This window comes from Panthera tigris, chromosome E3 (genome assembly GCF_018350195.1).
Source record: "Panthera tigris isolate Pti1 chromosome E3, P.tigris_Pti1_mat1.1, whole genome shotgun sequence".
Lineage (NCBI taxonomy): Eukaryota > Metazoa > Chordata > Mammalia > Carnivora > Felidae > Panthera > Panthera tigris.
This window is the reverse complement of record NC_056675.1, coordinates 29603496-29627127: the sequence shown is the minus strand read 5'-3', so window position 1 is coordinate 29627127 and position 23632 is coordinate 29603496. Positions and strand designations below refer to the sequence as shown.

Here is a 23632-nt window from a genome sequence, read left to right as displayed (position 1 = left end):
AGAGAGAGAGGGACCCTGAGGATACAAAGTGGGCTGCTGACAGCAGTGTGCCCAACGCAGAGCTCAGAGCTGCCAACTGTGAGGTCATGACCTGAGCCGTAGTTGGACGCCTAACAGACTGAGCCACCCAGGCACCCCAGGCCCCTAAGTTAATGTAGTTTAAACGGTCCGTAATAGATTTTTGCCAAACCCCAATCACTTTATTCCCTTTCCTCAAACATCTGTTTGAAAAAATAAAATTAAATTGAAAAACTGAAACCAGGGCCTGGTTTTGACTGGTATTTGCCTGGTATTGACTTCAGAGTCGATACATCATCAATTCCAGAGTATTCTTTGGTTTTCCATCTTTGCTTTGGCCTCTGGTTAGCCGGCCTTCCCTTGACTGCTCAGGATTTTGGGTTTTCATTCCCCGTGATTCTGCAGTTTATCCTGCCCGATGTCCCGCAGTCAGGTTCTCTGACGCACCGACAGCTGCTTATGTCCCCTCCCCTTCTTGTCCCACCCTCCTTCGTACCCCATAAGTGAAACTGGCTATTTATTGAGAATTTCCAAGATCATGGCCCACTGCCATACCGCTTCCCAGAAAGGGTCATTTCTGCCCTGTTTTTGTAGTATACAGTCCTCAGATGTCCCCTCGCAAGCCCTTTGCGCCAAAACTGCACGTTGCTCTGGCTTATCCAGTTCATGCTCAACTGTCGTATGTTATTAAAATGCTGCATAATATGGGGCTTTTTTCCTTTAGAGTGAAAAAGCACTTTATGTCATATTATAGAAGCACTTCAAACGTTCTGCTTACAGAAAAAAAAGAGAACAGACAAATCGCCTTGGTTCATAAAGCGGCTGAAAATTTTGAAGTGGGGTGTAAGTATTATGTGAACGACATTATTGCATATTATGTTTCTTTTTTTTTTTTCTATTAGAAACTAACCTGGAAATTTTGTTCCAAAAGCATTTTAATCCATTTAACAAAAAGCAGGGGAAAGGAACTAAAAGAAAATACTCTTCAATGTGTAGAGTGTCTGTGATGCCGTATAACAGAGACATTTCCTCTTTAACATTGAATAAGCTCCCTTTCATTTTTTGGAACGGTGCTTAAAAATCCAAGTTTTACATTTCTTTAAAAAAAAAAAAAAAAAGAACAAGCCTCCAGCACTTCCCTTGACACATTTATTGTTTTCATCTGTTGTAGTAAAGAATAGCACAAAATAGAATTTTTTAAATTGCTTGTACTTTTTCCTCTCTGCTGAAATATAAGAGTAAGCCCTGAAGGTTAGCCTTAAAAAGTATTAAGACCTGTCCACCTTGGGAAAATTCAATAATTAAGAATTTTTTTCTCTACATGAAGTAGATGTAAAGTAGTCTGTATTCACGCCCTCCCCCATCTGCTATAATTTCCAAAGATGCTGGTTTGCCCCCGAAGAAATGCATCTCACTACTTCACGGCCATACCTTCTATGGACCACTAGAGGTATTACTCCTTCTAGGAATTAGGGAAATACCTGGAAGTAAGGAACAAACTTTATACACAAAAATTCCACCATAGCATCATTGTATATAGTTGCATAAATTGGGAACGACCCCCGTGCTAAATGACAGGCAGATATTTAGTAGACCATGGAGTGTGCGCGCCAAAGAATGTGTAGTCGTTAAAATAAGAGTGTTTTTCATTACATGTACGGTATGATGTGTGGAAGCAGAGGGTCCAAACTTAGGCCTAGATAAGAGACAGAGGAAATACCCCAGTATGGTTGCAGTAGTTGTGTGTCTGTGGGTGATATACTCAGGGATTTTGTTGCTTAGTTTCTTCCTCCTCCTTTGGTATATTTCCTTAGCCTGTGTAATGAACATATCTGACTCTTAGATGAAAAGTTTTTCTTCTAATAAAAAATAAAAGACTTGGACTCGGCTAATTAAGAAAGATGTGCCACATACAGTATGCAAATGGCTCTGTCACTTCCTCTCCCTTCGTTGATGGAGGTCCTTTGAGCACCTCTTGTGAGTCTTGTCATCAGGAAACAGAGCTGTCGTAGAATTCTCAGCTTGAGGTATTTGCTTTTACACAGAGAGTACAGTGCTAGCTGTATAATGAGATACGTATCTTTTATATCTAACCCCCCCCCCCCGTTGTTGAGAAAATCAAATGAGTTTAAACTCAACAATTTTAAACTGAAGGACTTATCAGGATCATGTGTTGGATTGTTTTCATTTCTACATTTTTCAAAGACAAAGGCATTCTTTGAAAATGTTCAAATAAGAGCAATGGTAACGTGAATTCTCTTTGCTCTGTTATTACCGTGTCCTTTGTTTTCTGAAACGATGTAGCCGCTCGCTGACTGTTTGGAACTATGGTTTTTTCTCCCTCAGAATTCTCTAGATTTACATGTTTTCTTCTCTTGCGTGTAGTATTTGCAAAGTGGCCATGGAGAACCCTCAGTTTTAGTTAATCTCCTAATAGGGTGGAGGCTGTGGTGTCAGCCCAGTAGCTCAGTGGATCCGCCCATCTCGGCACCAGGGAGGACACTCTGAGGTTCATTTTTCAGACGCAAGGCCATTGTCCAGGACGTTGGCTTCTTAGGCAACTGTTCGGCCACCCACCGCCACCCCAAGAAAGCACCTGCCGGACCAGCCTCTAGTCTTGCCTTCGTGGCTACAGAAGTGCAGTCTTACCGACACACGCAGAGTGTGTCACTTTTCCAGAGATCAGCCGGGATAGCAGTTTACTCCTTTGTCTTAAGAACGACAACCGTGCGGCAGGCCCGGCAGAGGTCAGCGGGCCGGGCCTTCCCTGTGTCCACGGGAGCACGAGTGTGGAGCCTACAAGGGAGGAAAATGGTCTCCGGGCCGGATTCATAAGGGCCACAGAGAAAGTCGAGAAAGCATCTTGATCCCACAACCACAAGTGGCGCTCTGATCACTAACAGAGTCAGGTCCTCTGTCTTCAGGACCCCTCGCGCCTTCGCTGCCCTGGCTCAGCTTCCGGTTCTGCCAGCTCCGGTTTTCCAGTTCTGTGGGACAGCCACACTGTGTGCATCATTCCATCCTCGCCTCTCCTGGGCTGGACGTTCTGCCTTTGGGGTGCGGACTGGTTGTCGCTTATGATACGTGAACTTTTTTACTGACGGGCTGAGTGGGAAGTACCCAAAGGAGGTTTGCTGTTTCCCAGAATCATGAGCCTGTACCTATTTGTACTTTTTATAAATTCTCAGAAGAGCTTCCATCAGGTTGTGAGTGACTGGTTATATTTAATGTGGGCAAATACTGTAATTGTGTTTTAACACTGACCCAAAGTGGCAACGTGCCCGAGGCTCTCCACGGGGCGTTGTGCCTGACAGTCGGTGCAGTGTGTTCAGGGCCGCCCCCCTCCTGTTAGAGGTGAAAACTAAGCCAGACTGGGTCATCAGGCTTACACCCTGACTGTCATCTGTACCTCTGCCTCTTCCATTCATGTTCTTCCTCACGTCTTTGCTTCGACACACACCCTCCATTCCTGGCCGTTGCTGCTCCTGCCGCCCTTGGCCGTGCATCCCACACGTGTTCCGTGCAGTCACGAGCGGACACTCAGTACGTGGCTCTTAGGAGACGAAGGCTGCCCGCCTCCCCTGCTTTGAGTAGCGCTGTAGCACGATGATGTTGCTTCTTGGGAAGGTTACAGAGGCAATGAGAAGGGAATCGATGGGCAAGATGATTCCCCTCCCTGCAAGCAGTATGGCATAAGAAAGGTGCTTTGTTTTGCCACGTAGGAACCTGGATGGAAAACACACGTGGTTTGTGTTTGGTGTTTGCTTCGTCTTCACCGTCGGTGACGTGCGTCCACGTTGTGTGGTACCCTCCTGGTAGCACACGCACTTTGCATGTCAGCATGAGAATGTGATGTCTAGTCAAAGACCTGATGGCGGGCAGGGCTGCCAGCAAAGTGCATGAGGGCCGCTGACCCGCGTGCAGTCAGGAGACGCTTACGGCTTACTGTGGCTTACTGTCGTCACTGCGGTTTGCAGATGAAGCTGTTGCAAATGTGTCCATCATCCCGAGATGCCACGCACCCTAAAGATCTGTATCGTGTTTGATACGTGTGTCTCACAATGTGTCACAAGTACGGTGCTTTGCTTGTTTGTTTTAAACCAAAGAAGGGGGCTGTTGATGTTTTCATTACTCTTTCTATTTTACACCTTTCTTTGAGGACCCCCTTGTGAGAAAGGAAGGCTGCCACTGCTAGAGATCCATCAGCAGACATGGACCACCGTGTTCCAGAAGTGTCAGCCCTTGAACTGGAGATGGTTCTGACCCTTTTCTCCCCTCAGTATTCCTCTTCTTGGGATTCGGCCTCTTGAAATGACCGTCTCAAGTTCAGACAAGTGTTAGCTTTAGCATTCACAGAAGAATGTTAGAGGATGCAGCCGTTTGGGTGCTATCCTGTTCATAGGTCATCACTTTGGCTGTTTTTGTTCCTAGTGAAGTACCTTGGTGGGAACATACTGTCCTCAGGAAACTGTAAGTTATCAGGGAAACGATCTTTGTGTTAGAGCATAATTGATTCAAAGTATCACAAGCCATTTTACTGGGAGAAACATGTGCCTGTATTTTTTTGACTCATCAAATTTTTCTTTGGCTTTATGTGATAGAATCTTAGGTCAGTTGCTTCGGTTCTAAATGGGAGGTCATTGATGCTTTGTGATCCCTACGGCCCCCAAAAGAAGCAAAAAAAAATTTTCAGCATTTAGTAAAGGATGACATTCATATCTAGCATTGAATAAGAAAATGTGTTTACAAGCCATTTTGCAGTCTAGACTGTTTTGGAACTGTCTCTAGGACTGTGCTGTGCACCCAGCACAAGGGCAAGCAAAAAGCAAAGGATATAAGGGCCCTGGGCCCTGTGCCTTTGGATCTCAGGGGGTCGTTACAACTAGGAGCCATCATTTGCATATTGTTTGAGCCTGGGTGCGTGACTGGCCTGAGCTAGCCTCTCGGGCCAGCCATCACCCCCTTGCTAGAAAATTCTCTCTCTTTCTTCCAGAAGTACATAGAGGTAATTTTTTTTTTTTTTAGCATATTGGCAAACCTTACTCAGACCCTTAATAATCCTAACCTTGGTTTTCATCCATAGATGAAACCACAAAAATCAAAATAGAAACTTAAAATTGAACATAAGGTAAACCAAGGAAAGTATTTTTCAAAGTTACTTCACGTAATTCTTTTGTGAAGATCGGCTCGTTTTCCAGACAAAAATAGATGCTAGGAAAGGAAGCTGCTGGAGAAATACAGGGGAAACTTTTTTTTTTATTAAATGTGGCAAACTGGATTTTCACATTTTGTGACGTAAACTTCATTCTCTACAAATTCTAATGATTTATTCTTTCTTCTCTTCATTAAAAAGATAAGATATCGATTGATTTTGGCTTTTTTTAGAACTTGTAGAGTGAGACATGGTGTGATGTTTGTGCAAAGATTATTAAACTTTAAGTTCTTAATTTAGAAATTTTCCTTTGGGTCATTAGTAATACCTCACAGGTCTAATTTTTGTTATATACTTGGCCTTCATTAAAGCTATTTAAAACTCGTTCCAGATGGAGCAAATCTCTCCGAATAAGTCAATCTTAAAATAAATTTTTGTTGCTTTAAAAAAAAAAAAAGCCAATTAATGTCAAGGAATCTCATATTTCTATTTCTACAAGTTAAAATTTTTTATTCCCAAGTCTTAACTTAGGTATAAGCCAACTATTTTTGTTTATTTGCAGAGTATGTTGTCATTGTATTTAAACAACAAATACTTAGCTATATTCATCAAATTAAGATTATGAACTAACTAAACAAAAAAGAAGCCAAGGGAACTTCCGAGCTCACCAAACTGGCAGAAACTACAAATCGGTTTTCTTTTTACAAGTTGGACGGTGCCAGGTATTATCCTCACTCGCTTATGAAGTAGAAGGGGTTTAATAAAGCGTAGTTGTATCTCCTCCAGGATCCGCTAGTTGGCACCTGCAGTTGCCGATAAACTCAGTGGTGATCCTTTCCTTTTCACAGTGCTCCAGCTGAGGCTCCAACAGAGGAGGACGAGAGAACAGCTGGTGGACCAGGGCATCATGCCACGTAAGATTTCAGTGTCACTGTCACCTCCAGTGTGATGTAACAAAGCGCACCCGTCCGGGAAGAACCTGGACCGCACTCTGCTTTCAGTTGTGTCCACGTAGTCAGTATACGGCGTCCACGTGAGCTGATACGGAAAACCGGGCATCAGCGCTGCCAGCCTAAGAGAATCCTCTCAAAGAACATTTTGAAAACCAGATGCACTGTAAAAGATGGGCTTGAATTAATTCTGTATTACACAAAGAACACCTTGAAAACGGGGTAGTTAGGTTGAAATCAGTTCTCACTTCCAACATGAGCCCTCGTGTTAGTTTTGAAATCATCAGACTCCTCTCTGCCTAACGGGTCCAGTGTTACTTTGACTTGCAAAAGTAACGTGATAAAATTAATTTTAAAACTTGTTCTACTTTATTTAATTCAAGTTAATTATCCTTGATACAGTACAGTCTGGTCTGTAATTAAGTGCATCTCGGTTACAGGACTAATACACATTCTGTTTATAATTAATAAAATCTTTCTTGCCCAAGTAGATAATTTGGAGGTATTTCGAGGCCTTCATTTTTTAGAGTTGATTAATTCTAGAATATTTGCCTGTTGCCTTCTTACCTTTGCTCACCAAGTTTGGAGGTAATTTCCTGTTTTAGAGGTGGAAGAGTGGTTGCTTTGGTGTTATGATTATTTATATGGATATTTGTCTAAAAATTGATCTCTCGAAGAAGTAATTTATATGGCTTTAAAAGACTAAGAAGAAATTACAAAATGAATTTATGCTTCCCCACCTTTTTTTGGCTTATGAGAACAGTTGTTCTCTGCAGTAGACTTTTTTCCCAATAAAACTTTTCTGGACTACTATTAATTGAGTATCTAAATATTTTGAATCTAGTATTATGATAGACTCAGAAGGTGGTTTGAGGATCTGCCAGATTTCTCTACCACATTCCCAATGATGAACCAATCAATTAAATAGTATCAGTGATATTTAAAACACCACTGCCAAGCCAGCTCTAGTCTGATTTTGGGAGCTGCTCCCTAGACAGAAACCTGTATGGGCTTGTCTCCTAGGAATCTTTGCAGTGCTTCAAGTACCAGAGCTGAAAATAATCCTACCCAGAGAGTCAAGTTTTAGAGGTGACGGCCCAAGTAAACCTAGCCCAAATCCTATGCACAGCATCTGACTGCCTGTAGTTCTTACAGGTGGACATACACACAAAAGATTTTGCAAAGATAATTGATAGAAATACTGTAGTAAATGATGTTTTAGTAAAACACTGCTTATCCTCCCTCTGGGATTCTGGAATATTTAAAGTACTAGTAGTTAACATATTAAAGAATCATTAGGTCTTTAGGGTGAGTTGCACCGTGGTCCAATAGAAAGATCATGACACCTTCTAATTCACAATGCTAGACTTAGATTGCACTTTGATCACAATTTAGCTATATGGCTTCGAGAATTTGGGTAACCACTTTGAGCCTTTCGTCTGTACTTGGCCTGATACCTACCTTGCGAGGTGGTGACGATCAGCCACGATATAACTGTGATTGACCACAGGGCGAAGGACTATGTCCATTGTGGGGTCTCAGTGAATGGTAACTCACCTCTGCTAGACAGAAAGTGTAGCATGTCCTCGTGTTCAAGGTTAGACCACTCCTAGGCTAAACGTCCTCCGGACATTTGGGCTTTTTCTGGTATCTTTTATGGCCACTCGGAGCAAAGACCCATCAAGGAGTCATCACGCGGTTCCCTTGGTGATGGTAATTTGGCCCAACTGTTGGCTCCAACTAGTCTGACCTGGTACTTGTATTGTCATTATGTGTACAACTCTATCCTCAATGTTCACTTGTTTTATTTGTGAATATATGATTTTAATTCTGAAACGTCTAAGGTTTCAAATTTTGCAGATCTCCTAAAGGAACTAGTAATAAATGGAACTGTAGATGCAAACTAGTAAGATTAAGAAGGAACATCAACATAATGTACGCTAACGTTTGGCTGAAATATTAACTCGTCTGTCTACATGGTTCTTATTCTTCTCACAGCTTTGAAGAGCCCAGCTGCATTCCATGAGCAGATAAAAAGCTTGGAACGAGCCAGAGTAAGAAATTTCAGTTTCAGAGGTTCTGCTTCTCTGCTTCTCTCTTGTATTTTAAAGTACCTGTGGGCAAGTAGCAATCTTACTCCTAAATATATCCATAGAGAAAATGCAGTGTATTTTCAGGACAGGTGGCTTCCAGAGTTATATATTCTGGGGTAGTTGAATCTTGGAAGTTTGTAGAAAAAGCATGATGTTCAAATTTTGTTCTTTTAAAACCAGTAACTGGTTTTGTACATAAAGGACAAATCGCATTTCTTCATTTCAGTGCTGGGGCATACCAACAGGTTTTAGAATAACCATGGAGTATTTCTGCCGCCTGTTACCCCAGCAGACCGACAGCCCAAGTGGTGTCCCGACAACCACACATCTTTAGGTGGTTTCCTTACTGGGTCTGCGTCAGCTGTACGTTTGACCAAGGGCAGGAGAATCTGGCTGAATTAAAGAAGTTGCTGTGTTTCAACTCCGCTCTATTCTTTGAGAGTTTTCCATGCCATTTGCACATCGAATTCATGTTCATTACTTTTGTTTAAAAGTACCATTATGCACATTCATTCTTTTTGCTTTAGGGAATACTTCTATCATGCAATATGAAAATAAGCATGTTCCAAAATTTCCGTAGGAATTTTCCCAGAAGGCGATAATGATCTCTTAGAATCTTATAAAATATAAAACCCATTTGAAAGCCTTATTGTTTCAGCTGAGAACCTTTCTGAGTAAGAAAGTATGATCAAGGATATGAATTCATCAATGAAAACACATTAGGATTTTAAAGAACTTTGTTATTTAGGTGGATTTTTACTTGACCTGAAGTGTAGCTATTAGATATTTAAATGATCAAAATCCTATGTCTGTGCAAATTATGAGCCTTTTGCCTTTTCCAAGTTTTAAAATAAAAGTCTGTAAAGTGCTTACTTTATGCCAGCATGCATTTCAAGTGCCTGTGTAGTTTTGAAGGCTGCAGTTCAAATTATGTATTGGATAATAGCTCTTCAAAGTACTAATTGCTACTCTTTTCTTCTCAAAATCATGACCGAAGAGTATACAATTTATTTAAATGGAGTACCTTGAGAGAAAAATGCAAAACCACAATAAGTCATAAACAATTTATAGTAAGACTCACTCTCTTCTCTCTCTCTCTCTCTCTCTCTCTCTCTCTCTCTCTCTTTCTCTCTCTTTCTCTCTCTCTCTCTTTCTCTCTCTCTCTCTCTCTTTCTCTCTCTCTCTCAAGACTGAAAACTTTTTGAAGCATAAGATTCGGAGCCGACCAGATCGTTCTGAACTTGTCAGGATGCACATTTTAGAAGGTAAAAATGTTTATTTCTGCTTATTTTGCTGCATTTTCTCAAGAAAAGAAGTGAGAATTCCACCATTGCTGTTTATTCCCATCTTAATAACTTTTTACCCCACAGGCTGACATCCTCCAAATTGGATAGCCAACATGAAGACCCAAAGCTAAAATGTTATGTTAGATACATGGGGAAGGCTTGATTCTCCAAATAACCAATTGATGAACTGACTCTGCCCCACCAACTGGTGCTGTAGATGTCTCTACCATCTGTTCTGGAAAAACATTTTTGGTCCAGAGGATTTCTTCATCAGTGAGGAATATTTTCCCATTAAGTCATAAAGGGTACAGTGGCCACAAGTGTAACCCTAGATTTTCACCTATCTGGATGGACCCTGTTATATCTACCTGGTGCACTGCCCACACCTAACATCTTTTGTTTGTCGTTACGTACCCACAACAGTCCAGCTTGATCTGACCATTAATATAAATACTCTCCACTTAGCCCACCGGATTTCCTCAGTGGTCTAGCTTCATCACTTGTGAAGCTGGTAGGGACAGTTCTGTTCTGTCTCTAGTGAGACACATGACTCATACCAGAATGTTTTTCTGTCTAAAGACAGAGCATTCTTGAAAGTATCCCCCCCCCCCCCCCGCATAAGCTCCTGAGTACGTTTTCTTTCATTGTTTTGTTCCTCAGACTGATTTATTAAGCAAGGACTAGGAGCTTGACCCCGTGATAGTCTTGAGTGTGTTAAACCCTGAGATGATACAGAAAGAATCTGGAAATTTCTCACAAAGATTCAGAGACCCTTCTCAAGTAGGAATATTATACTTATTCCTCTGGTCTAATGATAGAGTTAGTATTAGAATTAGGTTGATATTATAAAGTATTAGATTGTCGCTCATCATAAGGAGTAATATCCTGAAGGTCAGACATGTTTAAAACTCTTCCAGAAGCAATATGGTTATGCTCATTTGAGGTGGTCATTCATTGGCCAGTGAACTAGACCCCAGAGACCCAGCAAATGAGCCAGATCGGTGCCTGCTTTCATGAAGTTTACAATCTAGTAGCAGGGACAGATAATAAACAGGCAAAACAAATGAATTACAGATTGTGAAAAGGGCTCGATGGCAGTAAACAGGCTGTTGTGGTGGGGACGAAGCACAGGATGACACCACAGTAGGATGTTGTAAACAAATTCCAAGTAGCAAGTTGGTATCTGCATCCCCAAGTAGGGTCTCTTCTAATCCAAAGAATCTATGATTATGTGACTTTCTCCATATCTGGGGTGGGAAGTGACGGGTATATGCCTTCCACTACTCTTAGTGTGTTCTCAGAAGTCCAATGGGCTAAAAAAGCTTTTCCAGAACTCAAGTGGTAGGGTAGAAACAGCTACCAAAAAATGTCAGGGTTAAGTGAATCTTCAGGAAGCAATTGTGGTGGTAAGTAACTGGGGACGGGGCTCCTTCTGCACCTAAAAATACCTTGACCTATAAAGGACATTTTTGAAGGAACAATGCTGTCTGTTTCACCTTGCCTTCTAATTGTAACAGGCTTTATTAATATAATTAAAACCAAAGCAAATACATTTAACTATCAAAAAGAATCATATTTGCTTTAAAAAAAGAAGAAGAAGAAGAAGAAAAGATTACCCAATGGTTAAAAACCCAACTATGTGCATGAGCGTCCCGTAAGTGATGTTTTTTTAGTATCTGTTCTCAAGTTGGGATTTTTAAAGAAAGAATATATATCATTTGTAATTTTAAAAAATAACTTGAAACCCCCCAACTTATTTTAACATTACCCCAATTTTGATTGAATTGGATGTTTGGCAGGCAAAAGTCTAAATTATTTTTCTGAAGTTCAGCTAAAATCTAACCTCAGCATCGTGGAGATGAGGAGATCACAAGACCAAAAACAGAAACATACCAAAATCCCAGCGTCTAATTATTTACTTTCAGGATATTTTCATTCCAGACATATTCCTGATATGGAAATGTTGATGGGAGAAAGGAGAAAGGCAGAAGACTGTCCTACCTAGATCTTAACAACAGCATTTAAAATCACCCTAAGAGTGATTTGCATGGTCTCATTCTCTCTACCTGTCATCTTCCTGTGTGGCTTGAAGTGGTTTATGTAATAAGATGGGGGCCACAGCCTAAGGTTATACAGGAAAGTGTTAAAAATGAGAGGTCACACATGTTATCTTCACTTACAGAAATGTGCATTTATTACCAATACTCTGATTTAAGACCAGGGCCCTCATTAGGGAAGTGAATGGAGTTCACATCATCTTTCTTGCATGAAGCACAGCTATCATACGTCATCTACAATTTCCATTTAGGGTGGAAAAAACAACATAAAGACACTTGAAAAGCAATCTGAGTTGGAAAATCCTAGATTTTATAATTTTTCCCAAATATTTTAGTTGTTAATTGCCCTAATTTGACAGTGACTTATTCTGTAATAACCCACCTTTATCAAATCATTCCAAAGGCTTTAACTTAGGTTCCCAAGAAATAGTCTTATTTTTGAAGTTTATCATTTTCCTATAAGATGTAGTTAAATTATGTGTTGACAGCAGATATGAAATGATATGAACTGTTTTGTGGACCATCAAGGTTGAGTTTTGGTAAGCATGTAATTCAGCTGGTGGAAGGAGAAGCACTCGGATGTGCTGGGGAGTAATTCACGGGCCGTGGGCTTTTGGTGTGCTTTGGGCTTCAGCCAGGACATTGTACCCACTAAAAAGAGAACATCAGTTAATCCTGAGATTATTTATGGGGATTTTCATTAAAAGACCTTCTGCTATATAATTTAACTGGCAGGCAACTGTCAACTCAGAATTTGGGGTTAACATCTCACCATGTTTTTAATCACTTCTAAACATTATTTAGAACAATGTAATAAAATGTTAATGAGAGGTACCAGAAGCCAAGTCATTGACACAGTTACCCAGATGAATGAGCTAGGATACTTACGTTACTTTTGCATTTGTTGTACAACTTCCTGTTTGCAAGTAGATGAGCCGAGCCTTCTTTATGACCATTGACATCTATCTTTATGACATAGGACTATGTAATTGAATGTTCCAAGGTTATATACCCAGAAATAAACCCAGATTCTTAGTGAGGATGATTGACTGAGACACACAAGGATCAACCCAAGAATTTGATTCTGGCTCTTCCTTTGGCTCCTGCAGAGAAGCTTTAGGACCTAACTAAGTAAGAGAACAGTGCCACGTCTCGCAGTTGACTTTGCAGTGAAGCCAGATCACACCTGGACACTTCTTGGGCCACGGATGGACCACATCCCTCGTGTTCATCCTCCAGACCTCCCAATACCTAACAAATGTGACTGTGATCCTCTCACCATAAATAAACAAGAGCAGTACCACATTTTTGGCTCGAGTTCATGTTAATTTGCGTCTAAGGGCATTATATAGACAGTATAAAGTATCCAGGACTAAAAATATACAGTGTACACTACAGCATTCTTAAACAGCCTACTTCTCTTTCCATCAGTGTGTTGAGAACACATAAATATGTTTAACCCAGTTTAAATTAAATTAGATTCAGTTGGCCAGAAGTAACGTTATGGAACCGAGTAATTCAAGTAATGGTTAAAACTATGTTTCCTCTTTTAGAAACATTTGCAGAACCATCCCTGCAGGCTACTCAGATGAAGTTGAAAAGAGCTCGACTAGCGGATGATCTGAATGAAAAGATTGCTCAAAGACCTGGTCCTATGGAGCTGGTAGAGAAAAACATCCTTCCTGTAGACTCCAGTGTTAAGGAAGCAATTATAGGCAAGACTCTAAAAATTTACTATTTCTGGGAGAAAGAGAAACTTGGAAGTTTCAAACAAATTTAATTTAAAAAGCCAGCACCAGGGGCACCTGGGTGGCTCAGTCACTTAAGAGTCCGACTCTTGATTTTGGCTCAGGTAATGATCTCCTGGTTCATGAGATTGAACCCCACGTCAGGCTCTGTGCTGTCGGTGTGGAGTCGGCTTGGGATTCTCTCTCTCTCTCTTTCCCCCTCTCTCTCTGCCCCTCCCCCTCTCGTGCACATGCTCTCTCTCGCTCTCTTAAAATAAAAAAAAACATTAAAATAAAAAAGCCAGCACCGATCATGAGTATTGTTTTCTGGGTGAATTAGAAATCGATTAATACTTGCACCAATTCCCGTTATTCTTGGGATTTTTTTTTTGTTTGTTTTTTATGTAATAAGGTAGATGAAGCATCTCTTACCAGTTAACACAGAAGTTCCTCTTGTCACGTCTGAGGTTTCTGTCCTTAAGTTCCAATTTCATTCTGACATCTTTTTTTTTTTTTTTTAATGTTTATTCATTTTCAGCAGAGACAGAGCACAGGTGGGGAGGGGCAGAGAGAGAGGGAGACACAGAATCCCAAGGGGCTCCAGGCTCTGAGCTGTCAGCACAGAGCCCGACGTGGGCTTGAACTCACAGACCGTGAGATCATGACCTGAGCTGAAGTTGGACACTCAACCGACTGAGCCACCCATGCGCCCCTCATTCTTACGTTTTCTTAATTCAACTTACTCATTATACTATTTAATTTCTGTTGTGTTGTTTAAGATCCTTACAGATTTTTCATTACTTAATTCTGTGTACTTCTAGGAAAGATGAATATCTTGTTCAGTGTTAGTTCAACAACGTAAGTAGCACATGAGGACAGATGTATTTATTAAGAATGGTAAAATTTGTCCATTTTATCCTGATCTTATCATAGTTACTAATGTTTCCTCACCACGCATACTTTATATTCTGGCACAAGTTTTAGCAGAAAAAATAATAATAATAATACCGCTTGTTCAGCAAGCAATTTTGAAAAGTTAATATCCTGCTGTAAAAACCAGTCTTGTTTCCATTACTCTGGGGACTTCATATTTTGCATGAGTATGGGTTTAAATCTCAGGCAATTTGTAGTCAGTAATTCTAAGTAGTACATTCAATGATGATTCCATTCAATCCCAAAGAAATGGGCCCCAAAAGGCAAGGCATCAGCGTAACTGGGCCTCTCCATGAAATGGGACTGATCCACATATACCGAACCATAGCTCCGTTTTCTCCCATGCCTCTTAATGTTTTTTAACACTTGTATTCCACATCAGGGTCCAAGCGAGGTTCACACCTTGTCTTTGCTGATACAGCTCTTAAATCTTAATCTCCTGGGTGGGTCTTCTAACTTTTCTTACTTCGTTGGTGAAAAAGCCTTCTGTTCTCTAGCCATGCCCACATACTGGATTTTACTGAATGCATTAGCATTCCCAGTGTCATTAAAAACTTTTTTTGTCTTCTGTATTTCCTGAAACTGGTAGTTGGATCCAAAGGCTTGATCTGATTCAGACTGATCTGATCTGACTTTCTTCCCCAAGTATTCATCATAGGTAGTGACTGGTGTGTCCTTCCTCTGGGAAGTACATTATGTTCGATTTTTTTTAATGTTTTACTATTTATTTTTGAGAGAGGGAGAGAAAGAGCATGAGTCAGGGAGGGGCAGAGAGAGAGGGAAACACAGAATCCGAGGCAGGCTCCAGGCTCTGAGCTGTGAGCACAGAGCCCAGTGCAGGGCTTGAACTCCCGAGCAGTGAGATCATGATCTGAGCTGAAGTCGGACGCTCAACCGACTGAGCCACCCAGGAGCCCCATCAATTTTTTTTTTTTTAAACCAGCTTCTTAAGTTCTTGTACTAAACATTGTTTCTCCTTCTTTATCATTGTAAGCTTGGTGTTCCAAGGTCAAGTTAAGTTGAAAATCATTTCTTTCTTTAGGCGTTGGGAAGGAGGACTATCCTCAAACTCAGGGCGATTTCTCATTTGACGAAGACAGCAGTGATGCTCTGTCTCCAGACCAGCCAGCCAGCCAGGACTCGCAGGGGTCCGCCGCTTCCCCGACTGAGGCAAAAGTTAGTGAATCGCCGTCTCCCGTGACTACAAGCACTCCAGCCCAGGTATCAGCTTTCTTGTTTCTGCCCCTTAATAGAGACCACGCCCTGTTTTTTGTATATCAAGGTAATTACATTTTCTCCAGAAGAAAAGTCTGAAAGTGTGGGAAACTACAGACTTCTTTTTCACCTGTAATACAAACACTGTTAACATTTTTCAGTAGATTCTTACATTTCATTTCTGTTCTATACGCACACTTTTATTTTACAAATGGTTGTGTAACTTGCTTTTTAAAATGTTTCACATAACTTTTGTTGGGGGTATAATTCGCACACTATAAAATATAACCCTTCCCACCCACCCCCCTTTTCTTTGCCATCTTAACCATTTTAAAATCTGCAGCTCAGTAGTGTTAAGTACACTTGTGTTGTGCAACAAATACCCGGAACTTTTTGTCTTCAAAAACTGAAACTGTGGCCATTAAACAGTAACGCCCCATCCCCCTTCCTTCCAGACCCTGATGATCGCCCATCGTTGCATTTCTGTCTCTAAGAATCTGACTCCTTTAGGGTGGGGGATGGGTGAAATAGGTGAAGGCTGTTAAGAGTACACTTACCATGATGAGCACGGAGTGATGTATAGAATTGTTGAATCATTATATTGTACACCTGAAACTAATAGGACGTGTGTTAACTATACTGGAATTTAAGTAAATATGTACATACGTACATATGAATTCGACTCCTTTAGATGTCTCATATAAATGGAATCATGCAATATTTGCCTTTTTATGTCACTTAACGTAATATCTTCAAGGTTTGTTGATGTTGTAGCATGTGACAGAATCTCCTTCATTTTTAAGGCTGAACGACAGTCCATTGTATGGATATATGCCATACTCTGTGTATCCACTCATCGGCAGTCATTGACTTCCATCTCTGGCTATTGTGAATAACGGCCCTAGGTACATGAGTTTGGAAATATCTCTTTGAGACCCTGCTTTCACTTCCTTGGGGCATATACCCAAAAGTGGGATTGATGGACCACATGGTAATTCTATGTTTAGTTTATTAAGGAACCTCCGTGCCGTTCTCCATAGCGGTTGTACCGTTTCACACTCCCGCATGCACGGGTTTCAGTTTCTCCACGTCCTCACCAACACTTACTAGTTTATGCTCTTTTGATAGTAGCCATTCTAGTGTTATGAAGTGGTATCTCACTGTGGTTTTGATTTGCCTTTCTCTAATGACTAGTGCTGTTAAGCATCTTTTCATATGTTTGTTGGCCATTTATATGTCATCTTTGGAGATATGTCTGTTTGAGTCCTTTGTCCATTTTTAATCAGATTATTTGTTTTTCTGCTATTAAATTATAGGGGTTCTTTGTATATTAACCCCTTATCAGATATACGATTAGCAAATATTTTCTCCCATTCTTTGTGTTGGTCCTCACCTTTTGCTGATAGTGTCCTTTGATGCACAGAAGGTTTTTTTTTTTAACGTTTATTTATTTTTGAGAGAGAGAGCACGAACAGGGGAGGGGCAGAGAGAGGAAGACACAGAATCCAGAGCAGGTTCCAGGCTCTGAGCTGTCCGCACAGAGCCCGACGCGGGGCTCGAACTCACGGACCGCGAGATCATGACCTGAGCCAAAGTCGGACGCCCAACCGACTGAGCCACCCGGGCGCCCCCTCCATAGCTTTTTATGCATACATTGTTGGACACTTGTCTGATTATTTCTTTGGATAGTTACCAGGTTTTGAAATGGATTTGGACCTTTTTAGGTAAAAGATGGGCATTTCAACTGCCTTCCAAGAAGGTAATACGGTTCCCACAGTCATTGTGTCTTTACCACAGGTAGGTAATGCCTTCACTGTAAACCTCGCACACTGTTTGGAGAGTTCAGTGTTGTAACTGGCTTCTTGATTTGGGTTAGATTGAACTTCTTTGTTCGACAAATATTTACTGAGCACGTATTATGTGTCAGATTGTTTTGGGAACTGAAAATCTAGTGCATGCAAAGGAATCTAACAAATAGTTTTTAATAATTGCATTGGAAATTCCCATTTCTTACTTTCCAATGGGTGTTCATGTTTCGTTTGGTTATGTAAGAAGTCTTATGCTGCACATAAGTTAGTTGTTCATCTCCTTATAGCCTTTTTTTGCTTTACTGAAATTTTAATGCTATTTAGTTATCTTTAAGCCAGAGCTATTGAACTACTTAATGGAACTGGTTAAGTTCAGTAGAAAATGTTCTTGTTAAAGCCAAGTATCATAGCATTTTTGAGTTGGGAAGGAATTTAGCAATTACCTGCCTTAACCCTTACACCAGGGGAGGCGTGGGTTCAGAGGGGTATGGAAATTTGGTGATTAAAAATGTTTGCGTATTTTCTTTCAGCATTTCTTCTCATTCCTGAATGTCTGTTTGTTAGGGACTAGGTCTTCCAGCAGGATTTTCCTTACTGACCTTATCACCATGATCTGAAATACATTCATGCATTTGCATATTGTGTCGATGCCTCCAACTAAACTGTAAGCCCTTGAGGAGAGGGACTTTGACTCTCAGAGAGGGACGAGAGCTACTTTAGTGTGTGTGTGTGTGTGTGTGTGTGTGTGCGTGCGCATGTGTGTGTGTGTGTGCGCGTCTGTCTGTGTATGTGTCTGTGTGTGGTGTGTCTGTGCGTCTGCAACGTCCAGCACCGGGCCTGGTACAGAAGACACGCTCAGTGAATGTTGAACTGAATTCAGCACAAGCGCTGACTGATGCCAGGCTTGTAGAAGCAGTCAGTGTTTGTGTTCTGTTTGAGAGCAGAGCCTTTCCAGCTCGGATTCATCTGAGGTAGTGCGGGCGGCTGGGTTCAGATTGTCCTATCAGAGTTTCAGGGTGAGAGTCACTGGCCTCTCTGCTTGGCTAGAGCCTGGTCTGGAAGGAGGTGGGGTCAGCGACCAGACCCACGGCCTGAGGTCTGAGCAGGCAGACAGGGAGACCAAGGGAGCCCAGCCCCTACTGTATTCTCACATATTTGCTGCGCCCTGGGTTTGAGCTTTAAAAATAGGGCTAAAAAGAATGTCAGGTATGCAAGTCAATACCATTAAAAAACAGTTCTACTTACCCATCTTGGTTGTTCTCTGCTTAGGTCAGGATATCAGACAGCTATCAGAGTGGGCTTGGCTTTAGTGACATGGAATTTTTGTCCTGTCAGCCATCTGCCTGGTGATGGCCTCATGACAGCCCCCCTGTGTTGTAGGAGATTAGCGTTTTCCTGTCTCTGCATTGCTTGTATTAAGTCTTTTACTTTGCTCTTGAAACTTGGTCTCCAGCTAAGTTTCTAAGTGAGAACCTTTAACCAGAGAGAGTCCTGCCCAGTGGGCTGACATTCCTGAATTCCTTGAAGGAAAAAAGGAATAGCAGTGTTTCCTGAAGAATCAGTCTGGTCAGTTTATTGCCAGTGCAATACACATGAAGCCCTGGGGTCATCGGGAACTTAAACACTGGCTTTTAGAACACTGATGTTGCTGCAGCCCCAGCTCTGCCTGCTACATGCAGACCCTTAACAGTCTGCTTTTTATCTGTCGGCTCGGCCTGCACCGGAAGCCCCACTTCAGAGAGGGGTATGCTGCCTGCATAGACATCCAAGTAGAAGAACCTAGAACCTCAGGCTGGCCTGCCGCACCTTTACCTGTCACATAATTTCTGCACCACATACCTTGAGACCTTCTTACGTGGCATGTCCTTCATAAAATTCCCTTGTAGTAAGTGTGTTAGTATTTATAAGGAAAGACTCTGACAAAGATTCTCATTATTATATCACACCTTGATTCACTCGATTAAAGAAGCATCTCCCTGTTAACTGTACTCTACTGATGTTGAAGAAAAATAATTCTTGAGGAGGATTCTAAGTATGTTGTAGGTTTGCGGGGTTTGTTTTTCAATCAACTGCACAGGCAACTTTGTGATGCCTATAACGTCCTCGGGATTTTTGTGTCACCTAGAAGTGATAATTAGGGTCTGTTTTGGCACATTTTGTACTTTAATTGTTTTCACTGTTCTCTAGTGTTGGTTTATGAATTTGTCCAGGCATCTCACTTCATATATATATAAAATATATTTGTTTCCCTAAACGTGATGACTTTCGCATCTGTAGCGCAAGGGAAAAGTACCTGAAAACACTGCTTCTCATTAGACATCGAGTTTCCAAAGGGCTGGGATGTCCCCTCATTCTATCTTGGTGACGTCATCCTGAACATGCAGGGTCCAGCACACGGCAAGTGCTTATTGCTTGAATGAATGAAAAACTTGGGAGATTATCTCTGTAATTTCTTTTTTCCTGCTTTAGAATTATCACTGTACTTCCCCAAAGTCAGTCTCCTCCCTGTTATGGAAACAGTCCGTATAAAGACAGGACAACAAAACAACATAGAACGCTTATAACTTGGGTGTCTTAGTTTTCAGTCTTTAAAATGGAAACTCAGGGCAGGAGTTTGGTTGGTGAATTTTGTTACTATAGACCAGTGGTCCTCAGATTGCCTGGAGTGAAAGACTAGTATGTGTTTTTTACATAGCTTGTTTTCCAGATCATTGTGGGCCAGTCTTCTTGCACAACACAGTGAAAGTAGTAGAGTAGCACCAGATTTCTGTGGGACTTCCTGTACTTGTAGCAGGCAGGTAACAAAAGTCCATAGACCCCACTTAGAGTAACTGTCACAGATTTCGCTTTCTTCTTGTTTGCCGGAACCAGGGTTTTTTATATGTTAATTAGTCATCACTTCGCGCTACACATTTAATCACGTGATTAAAACACATTTTTCTAATTTTCCTATTCAATTTTTTTTTTTAATTTGGCCTAATATAAATCTCAGGGCCAGTGTAGGGAATTTCTTTCTGGTTCTTTAAAAGTTATATTTACAGATAATTACTTTAGAGGAAATTAGGCTTAATATTGTTTTATGGCTTGCTTAACTCCAAAATGTGTTACGACATGTTGTCTCCTAACTTCTTTCTCAAAACATACGGAGAGATACCAGAGGATTGAGTCCTACAGGAAAATATTCAGATAAAAGATAGATTCCTTACAAAACAAAAATAATAAAACACATAATATCCAGCATATCCTTCCTTCAAAATGTACATTCCACCAAAAAAAATTCTTCTTTGAAATATGTAATTCTGTGTGGTCTGTAAGAGACTAGCACTGCCCTTCCTTGGATGATTCTCTTTTCTTTTCAATTCCGATCAAAGTACAGATGGAAAGGAACTTGCCACAACATTAATGGAGCAGACATCACACATTGGTGGAGCTCAATTTATTTTATGCCTAAGAAATTTTTGAACAATGGAAAGCTGTAGAAAATTAAGAACAGTTAGTTACATGTGAGCACCAGGAGCTGTTACACTGGTGCTTTTAATCTGAAGACCTTTACTCCCTCAGCGATTTCTTAAGCCATTTAATTAATCGTTTATTATAAGCACCCACATGCTTAACTGTACGTGTGACCTGACATTTTCCAAGTCTGTGCTGCGGGGACAACTCCTGTGCTGAATTGGAAGTAGGGCTGAGAAGGAACCTCGTGGGTCGGATCCTCTGTGTACTTTCATGAAGACGGGATTAGAGGAGCTTGGTACGTTTTTTCCCATTGTATCAAGCAACTTTTAGCTAGACGACCTTTCCCACATAATATAGACACCTTAGGTTTAAGCTCACAAAATGAGCAAGGTCATGTACACATACATTAAATAATTACAACAAGACTAACTTTTATTACAAATGCTTATCAATAAAGGCCTAAATTAGGGCATCAAAGATATTGGTGGTAATTTCTATTGTTACCCTTCCAATCTCATTGTATGTAACTTACATGTCGAGAGGACTTAGATTTGGAGCTGGTTTCCAGCATTAACTGTGAAGTTGTGTTCCAACCCAGCTCCTAACTCTGTTCTCCTGTGACCAATAGGAAAGTATACTTTCTACAGAATAGGCCTTTCCTCTGTATTCATAAATCAGTCAGGGTTTATCAAATATAATTGAGATGAGGATAAAAAAGAATGACCAACATTTGCTGGGCACTTTTTTTGGCCAGGCGCTGAGCTACTTACATTACGTGTATTACAGGTGTCATTAAGACAGCATCTGTCTGACCTGCACAGGATTTAAAGTAATGACTTTGTTCTCATTATGCCATCGGTTTGAGATTCTACTTAAGACCCTTTTCCAGCACATCGTCCCGTGTCACCCTGTTATAACGCATAATGACAGCTGTTCTTTGTGTTACTTAAGAAATACAGGGGCACCTGGGTGGCTCAGTCGGTTGAGCATCCGACTTCAGCTCAGGTCATGATCTCGTGCTTCGTGAGTTTGAGCCCCGCGTTGGGCTCTGTGCTGACAGCTCAGAGCCTGGAGCCTGCTTCGGATTCTGTGTCTCCCTCTTTCTCTGCCCTTCCCCTGTTCGCACTCTGTCTCTCTCTCAAAAATAAACACTAAAAAAATAAAATGTGCAAAGGACCAGAATAGGGATTTCTCTAAAGATGATCAACAAATGGTGAATAAACACATGAAAAGATGCTCAACATCACCAATCACTAGAGAAATGCAAATCAAAACCACCATGAGCTATCACCTCACACCACTAGAATGGCTGCTATCCAAAGAAGATAAATTAACAGGCGTCGGTAGGGATGTGGAGAAATTGGAATCCCTGTGCCCTCTGGGTGGGATTGTGAAATGGTACAGTCACTACAGAAAATGGTACGGCAGTTCTCTCAAAAAGCTAAAAATAGAATTACCGTATGATCCAGAAATTCCATTTCTGGGTAAATGCCTAAAAGGGTTGAAAGCAGGGACTTGAGCAGGTATTTGTACAGCCGTGTTCATAGCACTGTGGACAATAGCCAGAGGCAGAAGCAACCCTTGTGGCCACTGACAAATGAATGCAGTGTGTATGTATATGCAGTAGAATGTTGTTGAGGCTTAAAAGAGAAGGGAGATTCTGAGCGACCCACGCTATAACACGGATGAACCTTCAGGACATTATGCTAAATGAAATAAGCCGATCACAAAAGGAAAAATGCTGTATGATTCCACTTTATTAAGAGCTAGAATAGTCAAATTCATATAGACATTAAGTAGATGGTGGTTGTCAGAGGCTGGTGGAAGGGGAGAACGGGGAGTCGTTCGATGGAAAGAGAGTTTCCGTTTTTCTGGAGGTGGATGGTAGTGATGGTTACAGAACAGTGTGAATATACTTAATGCCATAGGACTATACACTTTAAAATGCTTTAGGGGCACCTGGGTGGCTCAGTCAGTTAGGCATCCAACTTCAGCTCCAGTAATGATCTCGCCGTTTGTGCCTTCGAGCCCCACGTCGGGCTCTGTGCTGACAGCTCGGTGCCTGGAGCCTGCGTCAGATTCTGTGTCTCCCTCTCTCTCTCTCTGCCCCTCCCCTGCACATGCTCTCTCTCTCAAAAATAAACATTAAAAAAAAATTTTTAATACATCAGATGGTTTAAATGGTAACTTAAAAAAATTTTTTTTTAATGTTCATTTTTGAGAGAGAGAGTGCGAGCTGGAGAGGGGCAGAGAGAGAGAGACACAGAATCCAAAGCAGGCTCCAGGCTCCAAGCTGTCAGCACAGAGTCCAATGCAGAGCTGGAACTCACAAACTGCATGATCATTACTGGGGCTGAAGTTGGAAGCTTAACCGACTGAGCCACCCAGGTGCCCCTAAATGGTAACTTATATGTATTTTACCACAATCTTTTTAAATAATAGATTTTTTAAATGAGGGATACATGCAGATCCTCTTTACTAACCAGGTCAAATGTACCAACCAAATGTTCACTAGATATTGTGCCAAAATATTAATGTTCAACTCCTTGTTCTAAAAAGAAAAGGCCTGGGGCACCCGGGTGGCTCAGTCAGTTATGCGTCCGACTCTTAATTTTGGCCCATGTCATGATCTCACTGTTCATGAGATTGAGCCCCAAGTCGGGCTCTGTGCTGACAGCACAGAACCCTCTTGGGATTCTCTCTGCCCTTCCCCAGTTCACGCTCTCTCTTTCTCTCAAAACAAATAAATAAAAACTTAAAAAATGAAATATCTTAACTCGTAACTGTGTATTACATAAAGTGGTCAGTGCTAAGTGATATATTTTAGCAAAACTAGAATTTACATTAAATATCCATCTATTAAATATACAGAGCATGTGTTTTTGATTTGTATTCAGCCCATTCATTGACTAGCATTTGTTTTATTTGGGGATCAGA

General features: G+C 41.2%; 1 protein-coding gene and 1 long non-coding RNA gene across 7 annotated transcripts in view; one reads left to right on the top strand and one right to left on the bottom strand.

Annotated features, from left to right (window-relative positions):
* The window catches only part of MRTFB (myocardin related transcription factor B), a 214451-nt gene that overhangs the window by 150392 nt on the left and 40427 nt on the right, over nucleotides 1-23632 (top strand). For 4 of the 5 annotated variants that reach the window (XM_042972019.1, XM_042972021.1, XM_042972018.1 and 1 more), the window contains 5 exons: nucleotides 6019-6084; nucleotides 8119-8174; nucleotides 9403-9478; nucleotides 13110-13271; nucleotides 15259-15437. In XM_042972019.1, coding sequence (XP_042827953.1) covers nucleotides 6019-6084; nucleotides 8119-8174; nucleotides 9403-9478; nucleotides 13110-13271; nucleotides 15259-15437 — 539 coding nt within the window. Of the gene's footprint in view, nucleotides 1-6018; nucleotides 6085-8118; nucleotides 8175-9402; nucleotides 9479-12594; nucleotides 12688-13109; nucleotides 13272-15258; nucleotides 15438-23632 lie in introns of those variants that run through there. The other variant, XM_042972022.1, reaches the window with a different exon arrangement.
* LOC122234683 lies at nucleotides 4186-12516 on the bottom strand. Of its 2 annotated transcripts, XR_006212593.1 has the most exons (4): nucleotides 12445-12516; nucleotides 9087-9237; nucleotides 5839-6284; nucleotides 4186-4675 (listed from the first exon to the last, which is right to left on the bottom strand). It is a non-coding gene; the product is annotated as an uncharacterized LOC122234683 (long non-coding RNA). The 2 variants fall into 2 exon arrangements; XR_006212592.1 differs by lacking the exon at nucleotides 4186-4675 and having other exon boundaries at nucleotides 5277-6284.